The following is a 21796-nucleotide window of genomic DNA, read 5'->3' on the forward strand; positions in this document are numbered from 1 at the left end:
CCATAGAACTGCTTCTGTATTGGTAAAGCATTTTCATCTGTCACAGTTAAATATGTTCTTTTCTGATTGACTAATGTGTGATATGAACAAACTCAACATCACAGTGCCAAAAATTGGTGACTGGCTGTAACAGGAAATTGTGACCATGAACCTCCAAAATCAACAATTGCTAACTTCTAAGAAATCAATGCACATATCTTTCATTTCGCTTACCATCAGCCACACTTCCTTACTAAAAGCCCTTACGATGGCATGGGAGCAATGTTCACAGTTCCCATTTCTACGTCTGAACAAGAGGAACTACAAAATGAATACCAACAACAGCAGGAGCAATCCCAACACCAGCTGCTTTCTTCCCATGCTATTCCACAGGTTAAAGGTGATGAATAGAGAACCTGATCCAAGGGGGCAAGATCCTCAACTAGTGTCTGCAGATACAGCAGATCAGCTTTTTCAGGACTAATGCCGTAAGAGAGTCAGGTTTTAGGTCGTGATAGGTTATTGACATCTGCAGCCTTTTGGAACAAGACCTTGTTCCCAGTGGGTCAGATAAGCACATATTCCCAGGAGGAGGGTGGGGTTGGTGGAAAGGTAGCTGGGAATGCGATTGGTCGATGAAGGTGGGGGTGAAGGTGTTAGGTCTGAGAGGAGGGTGGAGTGGATAGGTGGGAAGGAAGATGGACAGGTCAGACAGTTCAAGAAGGCAGTGCCAACTTGGAAGGTTGAATCTGGAATAAGGTGTGGGTAGGGGAAATTAGGAAACTGGTGAAATCTACATTGATCCAGTGTAGTTGGAGGGTTCCAAGGTGGAACATGAGGCATTCTTCCTCCAGGCGCCAGCTGGCTAGAATTTGGCAGTGGAAGAGGTCCAGGACTTGCATGTCTTTTGGCAGAGTGGAGGGGCGAGTTAAAGTGTTCAGCCACAGAGTGGTGGGGTTGCTTAGTGCACATGTTCCAGAGATGTTCTCTGAAACATTCAGCAAGTTAGTCTCCCCAGTGTCCAGGAGATCACATTGAGGGCAATGGAAAGTAGATGACATGTGGAAGCATAGGTAAATCTCTGTTAGATGTGGAAGGATCCTTTGGGACCTTGGATTGAGGTGAGGGAGGAGGTGTGGGCACAGGTTTTGCACTTCTTGCAGTGGCGGGGAGTGGAGGATGGTATGGTAAGGGGTGTGGACCTAACAAGGGAGTGATGGAGGAAATGGTCTCTCTGGTATGCAGATAGGGGTGGGGAGGGTGGGTTCTGTTTGTAGGTGAGGGAAATGGCAGAGGATGATACGTTGTATCCGGAGGTTGGTGTTGTGGAAGGCGAGGACCAAGGCGGTTCTGTCCTTGTTGCAACAGATCAAGTGTGGAGCCATGGCTTGATTAAAGAACCACTGTAAAGCCCTCTCCAGCTGTAAATAGTTAATGGTCCTGCCATTTACGCAGAAAATGTATTCAGAAAATTCCATTCATTGTTTTTTAACTTGTAGAAATTTCTTGAAATAAATTTACCATATGTAATAATGTAACTTGTTTATTTTTTCAGCATGCAAAGGTCAATCTTTAACCTTGATACTAACTGAAAACTGTGAAGTGCTTTAGAAGCCATTGTCTTTCTTATCAGTGGAGAAATGTATATTTGGATTACTGTGATTCCCAAAGTTCCGTGTTTGACTGGTTCCAGATTTATATAACACTGAAGGGGATCCGAATCATTCAGTTCCATGATGTTTGTAATTATATTGATACTTTACTCATTTTTATATCTAATACCAATGCTTTTCACAAAATTGAGGTTGGATTTGAAGACCTTTTAAAAGGTAGGTACATATCTTTTGAAAAAGAGATTGTTTTAGTAACTTTTCTTTTTGATTTTAATGACATTTCACTAGTTATGTCGCAAATGAACTGCTTTTTTCATGTCAAAATCTTAACAAGATGAACAGGCACACCATAGTCAAGCATTTCAGATGGAAATGTGATCATGCAATATTCATTACCATGAATATATTTTGCTGCTACAATGGCTATCTGGATAAACAAAAGGTAAAGAGGGGCTAAGGTGTTCATTCGATATAATGTAAAAATTATCTGAAGTAAGGGGCTGAATTATTCTCTAAAGGAAGATTCCCCTATTCTGGCTTAAATGGTAGAGTTAGGGTGCCTCTACCTGGCTGCCTCATCATGCTTTAATTTTTCAGATTGTGCGTCTTTAATCATCAATAGCTGAGACTTCTGCACCTTTTCGAAATGATGTCCTGCCTCAGAGCTGTTGGTTAATTTTCCCACTCATGCTCAAGTCCAATCTCTTTCTTCAAATACTGAAGATTTGGTTTATAAAACACTTACAAGTTAATTAATAATTTCAGTCACAACGAAAACACATGTTACTAACTGAAAAGCAAATAATCTAAACTTAAGTAAGAGGAAAAATATATATAAATCACAGAGTCTACATCACAAAAATGGTAATAAGCCTTCAGGATGTCCAGTTTTGACTGTGTCATCTAACCTTCATTTGTCCCACTTATTGCAATAAGTATGTCATACTACCCAATGGAGGTGAAACTTTGTCTCCTTAAGAATTATGCAGGGATCACTTCTAATGATATTCAGGGTTTGTGTTCTGCCAGTTTCACTGGTGATCTTGAGATCAAGGATTTTATCTAATTCTGTTAATTTTCTCACCTGCTGGCACAAGTTCAATCTACCTTCTATCTTAGCCTGCTGGACACACTTTCCTCATTCCTGAAGAAGGGCTTATGCCCGAAACGTCGATTCTCCTGCTCCTTGGATGCTGCCTGACCTGCTGCGCTTTTCCAGCAACACCTTTTCAGCACAAGTCCAATCTATCCATTCAATCTTTGCTGATTCAGTCTGTCATGTAACCATTTAATTACTGTTGATGGTCAACATTTGTCCTCCATGCAAAAAACATCTGGTGTTACAGCTTCCTCCAGGCGATGCCAAATTGAGTATTGCTTTGAAACATGAAGAGTTGTAGTGGATAGTGATCAATAGATTTCTTTGACTTTGTTTGACCTGAAATCATGAGAGTTAGCAGAATATAGAGCCCATGTTGAGAACTAGTTACTTCCAATAAACCATGTAGCGTCATGATCCTACTTCTGGATATACCCAGAATTGATAATGCAGAACTACATAAGGCTGTTGCATGAATGGTCTGCAGGACAATTCCTCCCATTTGGATAGAAATTCTCAGATATAAGTGGGGAGGACAGGAGTCTTATAATAATGTCTAGATTGTTGTTACTCAGACTGTCTGATTTATTATTAATAATGGATTTTATTATAGGATTTATTATGTACCAATCCACAGATTACTAGTTCTATTGAATATTTACCTACACAGAGAGGAGACTTATCCCATAGACAAGACTGAACTTTACTCAAATTCCAAACCCAGAAGGATTATATGCTAAAGGTATTTGACCATCCAATCTTCTGCCGCGAATGATTAAAAGTGTCAGTATTGGTTTCATTTCCTGGAGCAGGCATAATGCCAGTTTGAGCTCATCATCACAATTTTGCAGATGACAAAATGTAATCCTGTAAATAAAACATGTTTACCATTTGCAATGTATGAGATCAATTCCTTTCTTGCCTTCCAACAGAATAACAGCAAACTTAAATATTCACAAATTAATGCATAATAACAATGAACAGATACATTTTTAGTAATATTATTCTGTGTATTTTTCTTTGAATGGCAATTAAATATGTATTATCTACTATTTCTGGGTGCTGTACCAGGGATGTGTTTTGGGTATTATGCAAACTCTGTGTTTATCTTGCCAATGTATAAAGGAGTGTTTTGGGATTATATTTGTACTACATGTTTAAAAACTTTTGAATTAGTGTTATAAGTGCATAGTTTGGTTTACTTTATTTTATCTTCATTTTTTTAAATTAACTAACATTTGCTTTATTGTTAAAGCAAAATCTACAGCATTGCACGCTTATGTTTCACAGAGAGACCGCTTTGCTAAGACCTAATCAAAACAACATACAATCAGGGATCAAGGATCTAACCTGTCCAGTAATAGCATAATTTGGGATCATAACACTGAACTAGGGTTTATTTCCAGGATAATGAGTGTTTAAGGCATATCAACGTTAAAAATCACACAACATCAGGTTATAGTCCAGCGAGTTTATTTGGAAGCACTAGCTTTTGGAGCGCTGCTCCATCATCAGGTGGTTGTGATAGGGTTGTCATGTCAGGAATAGCTCTAGTGAGATAAAGTTGCATAATATATTATCATTAAGGAATTTACATTTTTTAAGATTCAGATGGATTTTTGTTTCAGTTCTGTGAAGGTAACTTTCTGTTAAGAGCTCAGAAAATCTTTTATAAAAGTGACCGTAATGCATCATTTCAGGGAAAATGTGATACTAACGTGTCAACTCAGATGCTTGTGGTGTTACTTGATAAACTGTCTACTCTGTTGAGTTTATATTATATGTAAAAGACAAATGATCCAAGGACACTTGTAGTTTAGTCGGAGTCTAGGTCAAAAGAATGAGGTTTCAATTTCATCCTAACAGAAGAATCAGATTTTTCAGTTTAGAAGAATTGTTCATCCTATAGAGTAGATTATGTTTGCACAATCTCCAGGTTGTTAGAGTTTATAAAAGCCATTTGACTGTCAGAACTGGAAATGAATCCAGGCCAATCAACTTGAAAGAAATCTTAAAACTGTTTCAGCAGATCCAGAAAAGAAACTGGAAACAGTCAGTTAAGTGAGAAATTAAATAGTCAAGAAATAAGTAATATTTCTCTGGGATTGATTATCTGAAAAGTATATTCCTGGGAAATATCTTAACTCTTTTTTTTACTGTTTATGTTAATATCTTTTCAAATAGTCTGTTTTTGTTTCTTTTCTGTAATAAATTTGTGTGCTTTGTTGAAGAACATTGGCAGCCTTACATGAATATGTTCAGTGACTAACCAACCCAGTAAATAATTACAAACAATAAATATATGATACATCATGCCAGGTTTCACTATGGAATCCATCTTGTTCAGTATTAACATTGGCTGGGATCATAAGATTGTGAAGAGAGCATTTTTAAATTTATTCATGATTATGGACAAACATGTTACTGGAATTTATTGTGGGCTATGTAGACATTGTTACTTTGTAAGCAGACATGGCACCATGGCATGTGCAGAGTGCAGTCCACTAACAGATTGCTGATTGTTTTGTGTATTTGTGACCAGTTGTGGATGCCAGAAGTCATCAGTCTGATGAAAACATAGTGGCTTCTGGACAGGTGTTTATAATATAACGAGAGAAACTTCTGCTTTGCAGAAGAAGCAGGTCCTACCCTTCTGCAGTAAGAGTGACGAACACTTGAAGAAAACCAGTTATTTTCTCCAATTGGTTGCTTTAAATTGTTGTCATTAACCAGTGACCCAAATACATCAAAATTAATGCCACCTGTAAAGAAGTTAAAGAACTTGGAGAGAAGAGATCAGAAAATGGAAGACCTTGGGAAGCAAAAGGAACATCTCATCAAATCCTATTGCACTGTGTTTTCCTAGGGTTTCTTCTTCCACCTATAATACTACTTTGCTTTGTTTGTTTGTTCTGTGTATATAGGTATGTATAGAAGGCCAAGTGTTTCAATTAGTAGAACTATATGTTGATAGTTCATGCTTTTGTCTTGCCCATGGTTGATATTTATTTATTTGTAACAAATAATGGTTCTTGTTAAACATAGAAACCTGGTTTTTATTTGTTAATCTGAGTCCATCAGACAGTAAATTGGAAACTTTGAGTTTGTTGGTTAAACCTTTAGCTTTTATAATGGCCCTAGAAATAGTGCCACGCCAATATCACGTGCCCATTGGGTTACAACAAAGATTGAGGCACTTGTTGGGACTAGTTTGAAACAAAGACACTGAAGATTTGGGTGTGCTATTAATAAGTGACAAATGTAAAAGAAACACTGGTTCTGTACTGCAAATAAGAAATGACACCGGAAATTGCAAAACCTCCCTGAAGATTGCAACTTTGTCTCTGGTGGCCTTAAGTGAGATTACAAAAGGCAAATTGGTAGAGTTGGTGAGTAATTTGGGGATGGATTTGCCTACCAAACAAAGAAGACGATATTGGCACTGTATTTGTGTTGAGTAGAAGTATTGAGTCATAATAGGCAAAAGTAAGGACTGCAGATGCTGGAAACCAGAGGTTAGATCAGAGTGGTGCATGGAAACCAACCCTTCAGTCCAACTTGTCCACATATCTTAAATTAATCGAGACCCATTTGGCCTATGTCCCTCTAACTCTTTCTATTCATGTACCCATCCAGATGTCTTTTAAATGTCATAATTGTACCAGCCTCCACCACTTCGTCTGCCAACTCATTCCATACACGCACCACCTTCTGTGAGGAAAGGTAGCCCCTAGGTTCCTGTTACATCTTTCCTGTCTCACCTTAAACCTATGCTCTCTAGTTTTGGACTACCTGGGGAAAAGAAAACTTTGGCTATTAACCTTATCCATTCCCTTATTGATTTTATAAACCTCTGTTACATCACACCTCAGCCTTCGCTCCAAAGAAAATAGCCCCAGCCTATTCAACTGCACCCCATATATCAAATCCTCTAACCCTGTCAACATCCTTATAAATCTTTTCTGCATCCTTTCAAGTTTAACAACATCTTTTCTATAGCAGGAAGACCAGAATTGATCACAGTATTCCAAAAGTGGCCTCACCAATGTCCTGTACAGCTGCAACATGACATTCCAACTCTTATGTTCAATGCACTGACCAATAAAGGCAAGTGTACCAAATGCCTTCTTCACTATTTAGAAGAATGAGAGGGTATCTTATAGAAACATATAAAATTATGAAGGGAATAGATAAAGTTAGAAGTAGGGAGGATGTTTCCATTGGCGGGTGGAACTAGAACAAGAGGGCTTAGCCTCAAAATTAGGGGGAGCAAATTTAGGACGGAATTGAGGAGGAACTTCTTCAGCCAAAGGGTTGTGATTCTGTGGAATTCCCTGCCCAGTAAGGTAGTTGAGGCTTCCTCATTGAATATTTTTAAAGCTAAGATAGATAACCTTTTTGATCAGTAAACAAATTAAGGGTTATGTGAGAGGATGGGTAAGTGGAGCTGAGGCCACAAAAAGATCAGCCATGATCTTATTGATTGGTGGAGTGGGCCTCAAGGGTCAGATGGCCTACTGCTACTTCTGGTTCTTCTGTTCTTACGTTCACTGCTACCTCTGACTCCACCTTCAAGGACCTGTGAACCTTAAACCCCTGGGCCTCCTTGTTCAGCAACACTGCCCAGGACCCTACTACAAGTACAGCAGGAAGTGAAACATTAGAATCAAGTCATTTTGAGTTATGGTTAAAATAGTGTGACCATTAGCAGAATGTAAAACTGGAAATGGCAATAAAAAAAAAGTGAAGTGGAAATGAAAACAATGAAAATTAAGTCTACAATTTAAATTACAAAGAGAAAAGAAAGTGGTAAAACACATATGGCAACTTAAAATGCTGCAATTGAAATAAAAATGATGCTGATGCAGGCCTTAATGGGAAAACCTGAGTAATAATATATAGGTCAGTAAAGAAATGTTTAAGGTTGTACAGGTCCTACCGAAATTTGAGAGTAAGGATGTGGAGGCATTCTTTATTTCCTTTAAGAAAATAACAAGATAAATAAATTATGACATTGCACATGCACAGTTAGTCGACACATAAACCGCATAAAATTTATGCTCCATTGTGACAGGAGTAGTCTAGAGATAATGATGTTGTGAAAAGAGCTACAAGGCTGTGTATATCTTAGTGCCTGAGGTATACAGGTAAAGATTTCAGAATTTAAGGGAACAGCCTGGGAAAATCTATGATAAATTTGAAAGGGTTAAACAAAGTAGTATTGACAGATGGATATGAGCATTGCAAGCTGAAATTAGGTATGAAGTCCTTAAATGCATTATTCTCTTCGAGGAATACAAAAACTCACTACTTTCTATAATAAGAAACCATGCTGAGGACCAACAGGCAGCAGTAATGGCTAATGATTACAAGCTGATCTACAACATTAAACCTTTTATTTTTCCATCACCCTTACAAAGAGCTAGAAAATGGAAGTGTGAAAGGAAGGCAAGTTGCCAGTGAAAAGAATTGATTGCTGGGAATGCTGTAAGATCTCCTCAGATTAATAAGAAACATTTGAGTGTAGAGGTGAGAATCAAGTGTTCATGAAATGCTTTCATTCAGAATGCTAGAAGTGTAAGAGAAAACCCATGTGTGCTGTTAGAGTTCATTAGAATAGATCCAAATAAGCAGCTCAAAAGGAAAATTCCACAGCTCAAACTGAAGCTTTCACTACAAGGAGGAGACCAGTAAGTACTGCTGTGAGTGCAGTAGAAGTGTACAGTGTAGATGAGAGGTATAAAGAGTTTTGACTAAAGTGGAGATAACTCCTTTTTCTTCAAACCTATCACCATGCTAAGGGATACAGAAGTTACTTAAATTCTATAGCTGGAGAAGAATTTAGTTTTCCTTCCAGAGAGTTCAATGAATGCCAAAGCTATGGTAAGTAGGATAAGTGGAGAGGTTTCCCAATTCCATTGTAGAAAGTACAATTGGAGTGTGATTTGTTATCTGGATTTATGGTAGTTGGACCAACAAAGAATTACGCATGGTCAGAGTTGCTTTATTCCGGGGGAATGATTTGATTGGAGTCATCATTATCGCTTTGCTTCAAATCACAGAAGATCTGAGTTAAGCTAAAGAGATGGAATGGTTGCAAAAACAGCATCCGGGTATTTATGCATTGTGTGCAGTGACCAGAGCAATGTCTGAATAAAGTCCAAAACCAGAAGTCAAAGTATTGCCAGCAACAGATGTTAGGCTGGTTGTAACTATTTAATCTGAGGTTAAGTCAAAATAAGTTTTTAGCATAAGTTTTCACAAAGATATTCCTTTAAGAACCATTACAGTTAAGGTAGAAAAGTTAGCTCAGTTTTTAATTGTAAATTGAGATACAATCAGATCAGAGTTCTACCTTTTTGTCTAAAGTTTTCCAGGACATCTTCAGCAGCTTGGGTGTTAAACAATTGAAGCCAATTGTCCATCCTCCAGACACACAAGCTTTAGAGATTTACCTTCAGACTCTCAAAACCATAATTAAGGCATACTATCATGAACATCCACAGAATTGAGAAAAATGATTTGATTTCTTACTATCTGCTCCCAGAGATTCTCCAAATAAATTTGCTGGATTTAGTACATTTGAATAGATCTATGTCAGGGGGCACGGTAGCTCAGTAGCTGGCATTGCTGTCTCACAGCACCAGGGACCCGGGTTTGATTCCCACCTCAGGCGACTGTGTGGAGTTTGCTCATTCTTCCCCTGTCTCCATAGGTTTCCTCCAGGTGCTCCGGTTTCCTCCCACAATCCGAAGATGTGTGAGTCAGGTGAATTGGCAATGCTAAATTGCCCATTGTATTAGGTGCATGAGTCAGGAGTAAATATAGGTTAGGGGAATGGGTCTGGATGGGTTAGTCTTCGGAGGGTCGTTGTAGACTTGTTAGGCCAAATGGCCTGTTTCCATGCTGTAGGGAATCTAATCTAATCTAATCATAACATTAGGGGTCCATTAAAATCAAATAGGGAAAATTCCTTAAGACAAATCCTCAATGTTGCATTGTGTGTTCATATTTTTAGAAAGACTTACAGGAGCATGCAAGATAGCACAAGAGCATTTGAATGCTTCGCAAATAAAAATGAAAGAATAGACAGAAAAACGTTCCAGATTGTGATGCTGGAAAAGCACAGCCGGTCAGGCAGCCTCTGAGGAGCAGGAGACAGGAGCTCTCCTGCTCCTCGGGTGCTGCCTGACTGACTGTGCTTTTCAAGCACCACACTCTTTGACTCTGATCTGCAGCATCCGCAGTGCTCACTTTCTTCCAGAAAAACATTCCAGATAAAAAAAACTAGAATGTTTCAAGTAGAAGCTGAAGTATTGCTATTGTTGCCTTCGCACAATGAACCTCTGAATGTGAAATTTAGTAGTCCATGCAGGGTTGTCAGGAAGTTTAGTAAACTGACATATCTGATAGTTAATTTGATCATAGGAGGAAGTATCAGCTATGTCAGACAAACAATTTCAAACAGTATCATCATAGGGAACAGGGAAAGGAGGGGCAAGAGTACTAAGAGTAGTGGAGAATGACAGAGACATTACCAAGAATTAGGTAGATGAAGTGACAAACAGTTCTTGAAGCAAACACAGAAATACTGGGACAGTTAGATAATGAGTTGTCATGTTTCAACAGGAAGACCCTGTAAGACTATCTAGGAAGTACAAGGTTTTCTTAAGAGCTGTAGCTGGATGTAACAGAGTCAGAAATGAGAAGAACCCCCACCATCCTTATAGGTGTAGCCCCCAAAATCAAGCTCAGGTAGGAAGAGATTCAACACTTGCTGGAAAATCAGTTGTTAAAACTTAACTGCTGGCATCTGATAGGTGAAGTGCCAAGTGAAAAGAGAATGCTGGCAGGTGGGTAGGATGCCAAATGGCAAGAGGGTAGGATGCCAGCAGTTAGGGTAGCAAGTGAATTTAAATGGATACTTTTGGAGGGTTCCAGATTTAGGGGATTACGTAGTGGAATCGTCAATTTCCCAGTAATTCCTTCTAACTCAGCTATGTTGGGGGTTTTGCAGGGTCCCCATAGACAACCTGCATGTACACTTTAGAAGCAATTATCTGGCCATTGGGAAATCTAGACTGATGGCACACAAACCATTGTGTTAAAACACTGAGACATTGAGGAGCCAATTTTCCTCTAACAATCATGTCACTTAATGTAATCATCAAATACAGAGTTCTAGCAATGATGGCCTGATCTCCTGTGATAAATACTTTTAGATAATCTATTTGTTTCTGAACTTTAAAAAAAACCTTTTACAGGCTCATTCATTTATGCTGGATGATGAAGAAGCTGTGGCTATGATATTAACCTAGTAAAATAACATTTTATGTACATGCTCATGTGTGGATGTTAGAATTGATTTTTAAACATTCATGAGAAATATGTATGGAAATTTGATTTTTCCAATTAAATTTTTCTTCAGCAAAAATTTATAATGCATATTTTCAGGAATTTCACTTTCTGCATACATGCATGAAAGATCACCAGAAACAGCCACTTTGCATTAAGTATGTCTTAGTTTTCATTAAGTTACAATTGCTATTTTGCATGACTAAATGATTGCCTAACAATATTTTTCAATGTTGAAAAGGATCTGGAATACACGGAATATTTGCAAAATGTGCACTATACATAAAATAAATTTCCAAACCATATTTCAGACATACACAACAATCTTATCTGCTACAAGTTGATCAGATATATGGTCATAGAGATGTACAGCACAGAAACAGACCCTTTGGTCCAACTCATCCATGCTGACCATCCATGCTAGTGGGCAGCACGGTGGCACAGTGGTTAGCACTGCTGCCTCACGGTGCCAGAGACCCGGGTTCAATTCCCGCCTCAGGCGACTGACTGTGTGGAGTTTGCACGTTCTCCCCGTGTCTGCGTGGGTTTCCTCCGGGTGCTCCGGTTTCCACCCACAGTCCAAAGATGTGCAGGGCCAGGTGAATTGGCCATACTAAATTGCCCGTAGTGTTAGGTTAGGGGTATGGGTGGGTTTCGCTTCGGCGGGTCGGTGTGGACTTGTTGGGCCGAAGGGCCTGTTTCCACACTGTAATGTAATCTAATCTAATATCCTAACTTAATCTAGTCCCATTTACCAGCACTTGGCCCATACCCCTCGAAATTCCTTCATATTCAGGTACCCATCCAGATGTGTTTTAAATGGAAATATGTTAAGTTTCTTTCTGCAGCAGTGTGAAGATTTGCAAATACTTGAAGAAAACATTCTGGCTTGATGGATAATTAAAGTTTTTACTGCAAGTTTGCTATGACATTTAATTTGAGCATAAAATGACCCAGAAGCTCAGGCCTGACTCTGTTGCCTTTAAGATGGGTTTATGGCTTTTGAGGATAAGGCCAATGAGCAACAACTTGCAAGTTCATCATAAACAAGTCTAGCATATGTGAAGGGCAAACGTAAGACAAAAACCTCCCAAGTTAGACTTAATATGGTCTTCAAAAGAAAGTTGTCTGAATTAGTCGTCAAAAAGCTGCTGGACTGAGTATCGGTGACAAAAGCAATTAGAACAGCAATTAGCACAATCACAATGTGACTAATATTCAGAGATTACAACCTGATAATTATTCTTCAAGTAACAATCTTCAATACTGCATATGAAAAAAGTCTACTTCAGCATCATTGCTAAAAATAATATGCATGGTGGCTCAGTGGTTAGCACTGCAGCCTCACAACACCAGGGTCCCAGGTGTGATTCCAGCCTCGGGCAACTGTCTGTGTGGAGCTTGCACGTTCTCCCTGTGTGTGGGTTTCCTCTGGGTGCTCCAGTTTCCTCCCTTAGACCAAAGATGAGCAGGTGAGCTGAATTGGCCATGCTAAATTGCCCATAGTGTCAGGTGCATTAATCAGAGGGAAATGGGTCTGGGTGGGTTACTCTTCGGAGGGTCAGTGTGGACTTGTTGGGCCAAAGGGCCTGTTTCCACAATGTAGGGAATCTAATCTAATACAGAAGTGCTGACTGGAGCAATGATTTTTTTTCTGTGAGTCAAGGATTTTTGGCATTACTGCAAATCAGATATGCAACATTTGGCACAGATGCAGAGAATGAAAATTGTTTAAATTGTGCTATAACACTTAGCTTCACTCATTTCTGATGTCTCCATCAAGGTGCTAAGTAAATGCTCCAGAATTTAAAACTGTGCTCCAGGATTTAAATTTATGAGCTAAGCTGATAGTTTAGTATAGAATTAAGGGAGTACTGCATTGTTGGAAATGTCATTCTTTGAATGAGATATGAAACTGTTTGTTGATTTAAAAGAATGCTAAAGATCCCTTGATACTATTCAAAGAACAGTCAAAAGTTCTTCTAGTTATCTGGCTAAAATTAATCCTTAATTAACGTCACCAAAAGCGGCTCAGCTTGTAATGTTCACAGGATCTTGCTATGAACAGAATGACTTTCATGTTTTTCAGCATAGCAACAGTGATACACTTCAAAATACTTTATTACATATAAAGCACTTTTAGAACTTAAGAGTTGTAATAAGGTGCTAAATGCATTTTTTAAACCAACCACAATATCCATAAATAACATTTAGACATCAAGCAAGTTTAATCAGGTATTGGATGCTACAGTTAATAGACCATTCAAAATTGCTGTTGAAAGCTGTGTAGTAACTATATATTCTGCAAGTCTTCTCTGCCAGTGGTAAAATGAGAAAGGTCACTTATTTGCAGAATCAATATAATATTCTGAAGTCGATAATAATAATTTGCTGGAAATCAGTGAGGTTTCTTTGGAGGATGCTTCTGATGGAGTGAAGTAATTGTACTGGTTGGACAATATTGATTCAAGATCCAGTTGTGCTGCACTGTATTGCACAATAAAGAGTCTCACTTCTTTACTCCAGTATCAAGTCAGATTCTAACAATCTGTGCTACTGTATTAATGTCAGTGCAAAGTGGCTTTCAACTAATGCTGCAGCTGTAGTAGCCATGCAGCCTGAGAATTTTGCAATCTACAATCTTGAACAGTGACAGAAGCATCACAGATCAATAATAATTTCTGTTTTTATTTTGTTACATTGCATCATTTATTTTTGTTTACTATTATAGATTTCCCCTGTTGATTGTGTTATGAAGACGTTATAGTTGGGACAGCAATTTGTTATCATTCCATATCCTGTGACAAGTCTTGAAATATTCACACTCCAATATAATTTTAGCTGCTGCTTGTCATAGCTTAAAGCATATCAATGACTAAAATTAATGCTAAGCTAAAAGAAGGGCAACCTGATAAAACTTCCAGTTTCTGCATGGATGCTTCTTTGGAATTATAGCTAATTTGTCCTCTCATTGCACTTTAATATTAATCAGCAGTATATTTTAAAGTAATACTATCCTACCACACCCAGTTAGATAAGAACCAGACATATTTCCAACTCCTGTAGTTGCAATAACAACTGCTCAATCAGTCAGGAAAAGGCTAACTCAGTTCATTGGCACTGTAACAAGAATATTGTGAGTCAACTTTTAGAAACCTATTGAAAAGAAATTGGATTGAAACTTTGTAAACATCCCCTCTGCTTGATGAGGTCTTGACCACAGAAATGAAACAATTCTGAGTTTAATCCTTGCACACAACTAATGTTCTCCAGAGGCATTGGTAATGGGAATACACCTCAAACAGCAATTGGAGATAGAAAGGGAAAAGTCAGTCACAGATTCTATTTCTGTCCCTCTCCAGTGACCTGTAAAACTACTTGACTGTGAATTTTGGAAGACAGCATCTTTGAACTAGGATGTGATTTACTTTAAAATTGCTAACACTCCTCATCAAGCCTAATGTTGGATACTTGATAGCTGATTCCTGTCTATAGAACAAAATATCTGCTCTCGTTTCTGTTAAATGAAAGAGAGATAATACAAGGAAAGAGAAGTTAAAGTAAAAGGAGAAAGCAAAAGGTCGGAAACATTTTCATTCTTGTTGACAGCTGAATGTCCTATATTTTCTTTAGGATAAACAGTAAGTTTTTGCCAAAAGATAACTGCATTGTTTAATGAATTTGCAAACAATTGAGACTATAAGTTTACAAGATGTTTAATCAAATTGTTTTACAAAGGTGGGGAGAAATCCTGGCTTGACTAAACATTGAGCATTGGGGTTTATATTTCAGTATATAAAGTTTATAATTATTTGGACTATTGTTTGCTTGATATAAGTGTTGACATAAAGCATTATTATCTACTTATATTGAAGAAAAATGCCTTGTCTGTAAGCAAGAGCACAGTAATATTTTAAAGATCATCTGTTTCAGGAATGGTTGCTTCCAAAGGCAGATCATCAAATATTATTGGAACGTTGTTAGATGTCCAACCTTGAGCAGTTCTGTTGAAGCTTGGCCGACCAGCAGTACCATCTTGGAAAACAGGCAACTTGAGCTCTGGTTCCAGTAATGCAAAATCCAGTTTTGGTAACTTGAAACTTATGATTTTGGAAGCTCTATCAAAACCACCATAAGGAGTTGCAACTCTGTGGAGTTAGAAGTAAAAATTTAGGAAAACACTAACAAACTGAGTTACCCCTTGTTACCTCTAACTTTGCTCTGATCTTCTTGAAGTATTTTGCATAACAGCTACAATACTGTGGCATTACTGGTCTGAAACTCCAAAGCACTCATGTAAGTTCACTGGTTTTAATTGAAAGTTCTGATCACTTCCTTCCTATATTCTCCCTCCATTCTGCTGTGAATCTAAAGTGAGTCTGAATATGCTAATATGACAGCCATGCTTCAGATCATAGGCTGCATCACAACAGTAACTACATTTCAAAAGTGCTAATTGGTTGCAAAGTGCCTGCAGCATCTTGATGTCCTGAAATGCTCCATTGAAAGGCAAGTATTTTAGGCTACCTGTCCAAAATACCGCCAGCATTCTAAATGTAACTTATAAATGATTCTCACCTTTTCAATTTTGAAGTCATGAAATGCAAATAGTGGTAGATTTTTAATTTAATTTTAGAAATTTGGGGGATAAATTTTTGCTGACCCAGGGCAGAATTTAATGCAGGTAACATGAGTTTAGCTTATTGTACAATCAGTGAGAGATCCATATTATCACTTTCAGGAAGGTCCACTGCATTAAGTGGCCATCAGGCAGAGGCAGAAAGATGGTTGGGCAGCATTCCACCCACTTTAATACTGCCCAGCCAATAAATAAACCATGAGGTAGGGCATTAAATTCTGACCCTTGATTTTGCACACCTAATTTGCTTTGGTATTGGTAAGGTGAATAGTCCCCTTTAGAATGTAACAGTATCTGGTTATAAATATAGGTTTGTTAGAGAATTAAGTGTAACTAAATAGGGCAGAACACATAGGTATTAATATTCAAAGATAAAGATATATGTAGGGCTTAAACATAAATAACTCTATCACAGCTAACAAGAATAGGATACTTAAAAAAAGGGGGACATGGGGATAACACATATGTGTCATAAATTAAATTAGTTTTCAATAACAAAAAACATAAACCGTAGTTTAATCACTAAAAAACAGGCCCGGAAAGATATATCGCAATATCACAACTAGACATGAAAGTAAAATTTTAATTTCTGAAGCAATACAGGAATGATTCATCAGATTAGAATGGCAAAGGTCCTGATCACATGAATACTATTAAAGTCCAGGATGAAACAACACTCATAAAAACAGAGAAATGAAACATATTTACTGATAAAACTTTAACTATGTTTTTCTTTAAGATTGAAAGAATAAAGGGGAAATGAAAGCAATATCTGAACAAAACTTACATTTAATGAAGGATTATTTTAAGAAAAACTGAATAAAAAAGAGATGGAAGAAGTGTGAAAAAAAGAGATAAAATTTCACAACTTTGTAAAGGAATTGTCACCGAATAATTAACGAATAATACTTGAAATTTCACAACAGTTCTGTAGGAGGGTGACTGGACTTAACATTAACTCTGCTTTCTCTCCACAGATGCTGCCAGACCTGCTGAGTTTTTCCAGCAATTTATCTTTTTTGTTTCGCATTAATAAAGTTACTTAAAGAAGTCATGCATCAGTAACCAGGTATGAGCCACTTCAGCATTGGACATATTGTTTGTTGCATGCTGCCTTTTACTAGCAACATAGAATTTGCAAAGTATTTGGCCTACTAACATGGAGAAGCATGGAAAATTTTGAACTTGCCAGGCTATTTAAAGTAGTTACCAAAATGCTGAAAAGAAACGACATTACATCAGCTTAATAGTTGCATCACTTTTCAACAATGTGATTTGGATTTAAATTCTATTTTAGTCAGACATTTGCATTCCGGCTTTCCCTCAAGAGTGAATTTTGCCAGGCAAACACACATTATTCCACAGAAAGAAAGAAGAAAACTGCATAAAATTGCAATGGGAACTTCTACTTCAACTAAATCTCTTGTTACCATGAAAGTAAAATGGATGGCATTTTTGGAGATTAATTTAATGTGAATTTAATGTAAGCTCTACTGCAAAAAATGTCAGAGTCCAATTTGATTTGGGGGAATGGGGAAAGACAATATAATGAGCCAGAAAGCAAGATCTCCTGAAAACATTGTTGTCAAAACATGTGGTTGATTATATATTGATGAGGATAAACAATAAATGTAGATTTTTAACAATATATTTTCATGTGTAAGATTTTTTAGATTACATTACATTACAGTGTGGAAACAGGCCCTTCGGCCTAACAAGTCCACACCGACCCGCCGAAGCGCAACCCACCCATACCCCTACATTTACCCCTTACCTAACACTACGGGCAATTTAGCATGGCCAATTCACCTTACCTGCACATCTTTGGACTTTGGGAGGAAACCGGAGCACCCGGAGGAAACCCACGCAGACACGGGGAGAACGTGCAAACTCCACACAGTCAATCACCTGAGGTGGGAATTGAACCCGGGTCTCTGGCGCTGTGAGACAACAGTGCTAACCACTGTGCCATCATGCCACCCACCGTGCCGTGTATATACAGTATACTATTTTTCCTTAGATATACCTTGGGCAACTGTCTGTGTGGACTTTGCACATTCTCCCCATGTCTGCATGGGTTTCCTCCGGGTGCTCCGATTTCCTCCCACCGTCCAAAGATGTACAGGTTAGGTGAATTGGCCATGCTAAATTGCCCGTAGTGTTAGGTGGATTAGTCAGGGGTAAATGTAGGGGAATGGGTCTGGGTGGGTTGCTCTTCAGAGGGTCGGTGTGGACTTGTTGGGCCGAAGGGCCTGTTTCCACACTGTAGGGAATCTAATCTAATCATTCCACAGTTCCGGTGAAACACTGATAAATGTGGCTCTTGAGTATTGTACATGTGCATTATATTTTCCAAGGCCAAACTTCTAATTTAACACTCCAATTAAATTATTACTACACTGCTGAAAAATATGACTATTCTTAAAACATCGATAAAATATCTCCCATTCATGTACTCTCGGACTGCTATTCTGAGAGCTGATGATTTTATTTAGCCTAAATGCAAATGTCTGTGTTTGATTGCAAGTACTTGGTAGGTCAAGTAAAACTTTTCCCTTTGTTTTTATTGCATTCCTTGATAAGTATCTGATTTCTCTAAAATAGTGATCTAAGTTTAAAAGAACAGAAGAAAGTTTAAAAACCTCTATAGTATTACTGCAAAGGTATCACCCCAGTAACATTTTTAAAGGCAAAGTATGGAATCTTTTGTTTTCAGAGATGGTGAATTTGGAGGGAGGAAGGGCAATTAATTGTGCAGGATGGTGCTATATATAGAAACCTTGCCACTTCTGTCAGAATTAAGTTCTGTACAGGAAGGCCCATCATTGACCACGTACAGATCGTTCTACTGTAACGCACATTTCGTTCATGCGAATTTGCTGTAACATAATTGACAAATTGGGGACACTGTTTCAATCGCACAAACTTTTAAAATGTGTATTGGTTATAACACGATTTCAGTCCCATTAGTTTAAATGGTGCTGCTATTACATGATTTTCTTATAACACGGGGTTTTATGAGAACGGAACTACCAGGTTATAGCAGAACTGACCGCAGGAACAAATTACTGTAGATGCTGCAATCTGTATTGAAGATCACAGCAGGAAAGGAAGCATTAATGGAGAGAGAGCAAGCTAATATTTCAAACCTAGCTGACTCTTCATCAGAGCTTGCTCTCTTTCCATGGATGCTGCCTTACCTGCTGTGATCTCCAGTATTTATTGTTTTCACCATGAAACATCTTGTTCTGTATTCCTAACGAAGAGCTCAAGCCCGAAACATCGATTCTCCTGCTCCTCGGTTGCTGCCTGACCTGCTGTGCTTTTCCAGCACCACACTTTTCGACTCCAGTATCTACAATCTTCACTTTCTCCATCTTGTTTTGCTGCCTATTGAGCCTCTTAAGTGGCTAAATAATAACTGTGCAAAGTCTTAACCTGGAACTGCAAAGATTAATGCAGTTGCAGATGGGCTTGTCACAATGTGCTGTTCATGACTCTGCTATCCTGCAGGCAACGTGTCTCCTTGGAAAAGGGGTGTCTCTTGATCAAAGGCAACACCCGACTGAGACACAAGACTTTGTGTGGGAGTGAGGCCTGACCACTGGCAATCCTGGCATTTTGAATCCAGTTGGTCTTAACACTACCTGATTGGTGTGTGGTCAGCTGGCCTTCCCTGAAAGAGACAACACAGGTCTTTCACAAAGTCTCCAGCCAGCTGGCGAGAGACACCGGCTGACTCACAGATTCTCCTCAAAAAGACAATCTAACTATTCATTGTTAGTGTCCAAAATTCTTTCCATAATTTCTATTTATTAAAAGTTTGTACTTCTTTCCTCAATTAATGTCAGTTTTAACTGTTGATTCTGCCTTCAAGTCACAGTAAGAAGGCACAACTTGAGTTTATCTTTATCCTGTAATTTTACTGATAGGTATGCTAAATTTGTTTCTGTTGACAATGAAGAACACTATTAATGATGTACTGGGATATATTTAAACTGAAGACATTTTACAGATACTGAATATCTGCCCTCTGGTAAAGAGAAAATACTTTCTAAGATAAGGCTTTTAAAATGTGTTAAATGCTTTGTAATATTTCCATGTTATATTTGAGGCACCTCATTAACATGTACTGAAGTTAAACTATACAGGTCAATTTAAGTCTTAGAAAACTGTTATAATGTTTTGTTTTCAAGAAACTAAAGCCTCCTATTGTTTCACAAGTTATTAATATGAATTAACTAACAAGTATTTTCTGAGCTGACCTCACCTCATTATTACATTTATGAATTCCAGCAGCTTCCAAATTCTGTCTGCAAGTCATACTTTAGAATTATAAACTGTAGCATTAACCCATAAGTTTCAAGTAACGTTAGTGTATTGACCTAGTTTACATCGGTTTCCTATTTGATATTTTACTTTTAATGTATATTGATCACCGATAACCTGCATGAATTCTACTTTGTCAACATTGCACTGAATATTTCCACAGACAAAATACATTAACAGGCTTCATGGTTTGGCCAAGAGTGAAGAGTGGAGAATCATGATTGGTAGTGTTTCACTTGAACATTACTATTTATCAAGAGTCTATTTTACTGGAACTGTATAGGCAGAGTGCACACTGAGCAGGAGCAGACACAAGACTGCTGAGTAAATGAGGTAATATATTTGGGCAGTTGCTTTACCCAAAAATCTACTTAGGCGGTGTCTCCCACCCATCCCACACATCTAACCCCCCCAAAAAGGGTTATGTGTGCCAATTTGATAATGTGACTAGTTTTTTTTTCAATAGTCTCTTTGGGAATTCAGAACAGTGGGAATGGATGTTCGGGAAGTTGTATGCTCCTCCTTTCGGATGTGGGAGATAAGGACCACCACTAGTGCCCCACTGACTTCATCTGTGGGAAGTGCATCCAACTCCAGCTCCTCAGGAACTGCGATAGGGAGCTGGAGCTGTAGCTGGAGGTGGATGAACTTTGGATCATTCAACAAAGGTCGAGCAGTGGATGTGCTCGACTACAGTAAGGTATATGGACTACAGTAAGGTATTTGATAAGGTTCTCATGGTAGGCTCATTCATAAAGTCAGGAAGCATGGGATACAGGGAGATTTGGCTATCTGGATTCAGAATTGGTTGGCTGACAGAAGGCAACCAGACAGTGGTTGTAGATGGAAAATATTCTGCCTGGAGGTCAGTGTTGAATGGGGTCCCACAGGGCTCTGATCTTGGGCTTCTGCTCTTTGTAGTTTTTATAAATGACTTGGATGAGGGGGTTGAGGGGTGGGTTAGTAAATTTGCAGATGACATAAAGGTTGGCAGTGCTATCGATAGGGCAATTGCAGGATGCAGCATGACATAGACAAGATGCTGAGCTGGGGTGAGAAATGACAGATGGAGTTCAACCAGGATAAATGCAAAGTGATGCATTTTGGAAGGTTGAACTTGAATGCTGAATATAGGATTAAAGACAGGATTCTTGGCAGTGTGGAGGAACAGAGGGATCTGGGTGTGCACATACGTAGATCCTTCAAAGTTGCCACCCAAGTGGATAGGGATTTTAAGAAAGCATATGGTGTTTTGGCTTTCATTTACAGGGGGATCGATTTTAAGAGCTGCGAGATTTTGCTACAGCTCTACAAGTCCCTGGTGAGACCACACTTGGAATATTGTATCCAGTTCTGGTTGCCCGACTATAGGAAAGATACAGAGGCTTTGGAGAGGGTGCAAAGAAGATTTACCAGGATGCTGTCTGGACTGAAGGGCTTGCCTTACAGAACATAGAACACAGAACATAGAACAGTACAGCACAGAACAGGCCCTTCAGCCCACGATGTTGTGCCGACCATTGATCCTCATGTTTGCACCCTCAAATTTCTGTGACCATATGCATGTCCAGTAGTCTCTTAAATGTCCCCAGTGACCTTGCTTCCACAACTGCTGCTGGCAACACATTCCATGCTCTCACAACTCTCGGTGTAAAGAACCCATCTCTGACATCCCCTCTATACTTTCCTCCAACCAGCTTAAAACTATGACCTCTCGTGATTATCATTTCTGCCCTGGGAAATAGTCTCTGGCTATCGACTCTATCTATGCCTCTCATTATC

The 21796-nt window shown here is 38.6% G+C and overlaps 1 protein-coding gene across 2 annotated transcripts in view; it reads right to left on the reverse strand.

Annotated features, from left to right (window-relative positions):
- Positions 1–14746: 14746 nt before the first annotated feature.
- The window catches only part of LOC122553141 (myozenin-2-like), a 37633-nt gene continuing 30583 nt past the window's right edge, over positions 14747–21796 (reverse strand). For both annotated transcript variants that reach the window (XM_043696733.1, XM_043696724.1), the window contains one exon: positions 14747–15194. In XM_043696733.1, the coding sequence (XP_043552668.1) occupies positions 14960–15194 (235 nt within the window). In that variant the 3' untranslated portion in view covers positions 14747–14959. The remainder of the gene's footprint in view (positions 15195–21796) is intronic.

This window comes from Chiloscyllium plagiosum, chromosome 1 (genome assembly GCF_004010195.1).
Source record: "Chiloscyllium plagiosum isolate BGI_BamShark_2017 chromosome 1, ASM401019v2, whole genome shotgun sequence".
Lineage (NCBI taxonomy): Eukaryota > Metazoa > Chordata > Chondrichthyes > Orectolobiformes > Hemiscylliidae > Chiloscyllium > Chiloscyllium plagiosum.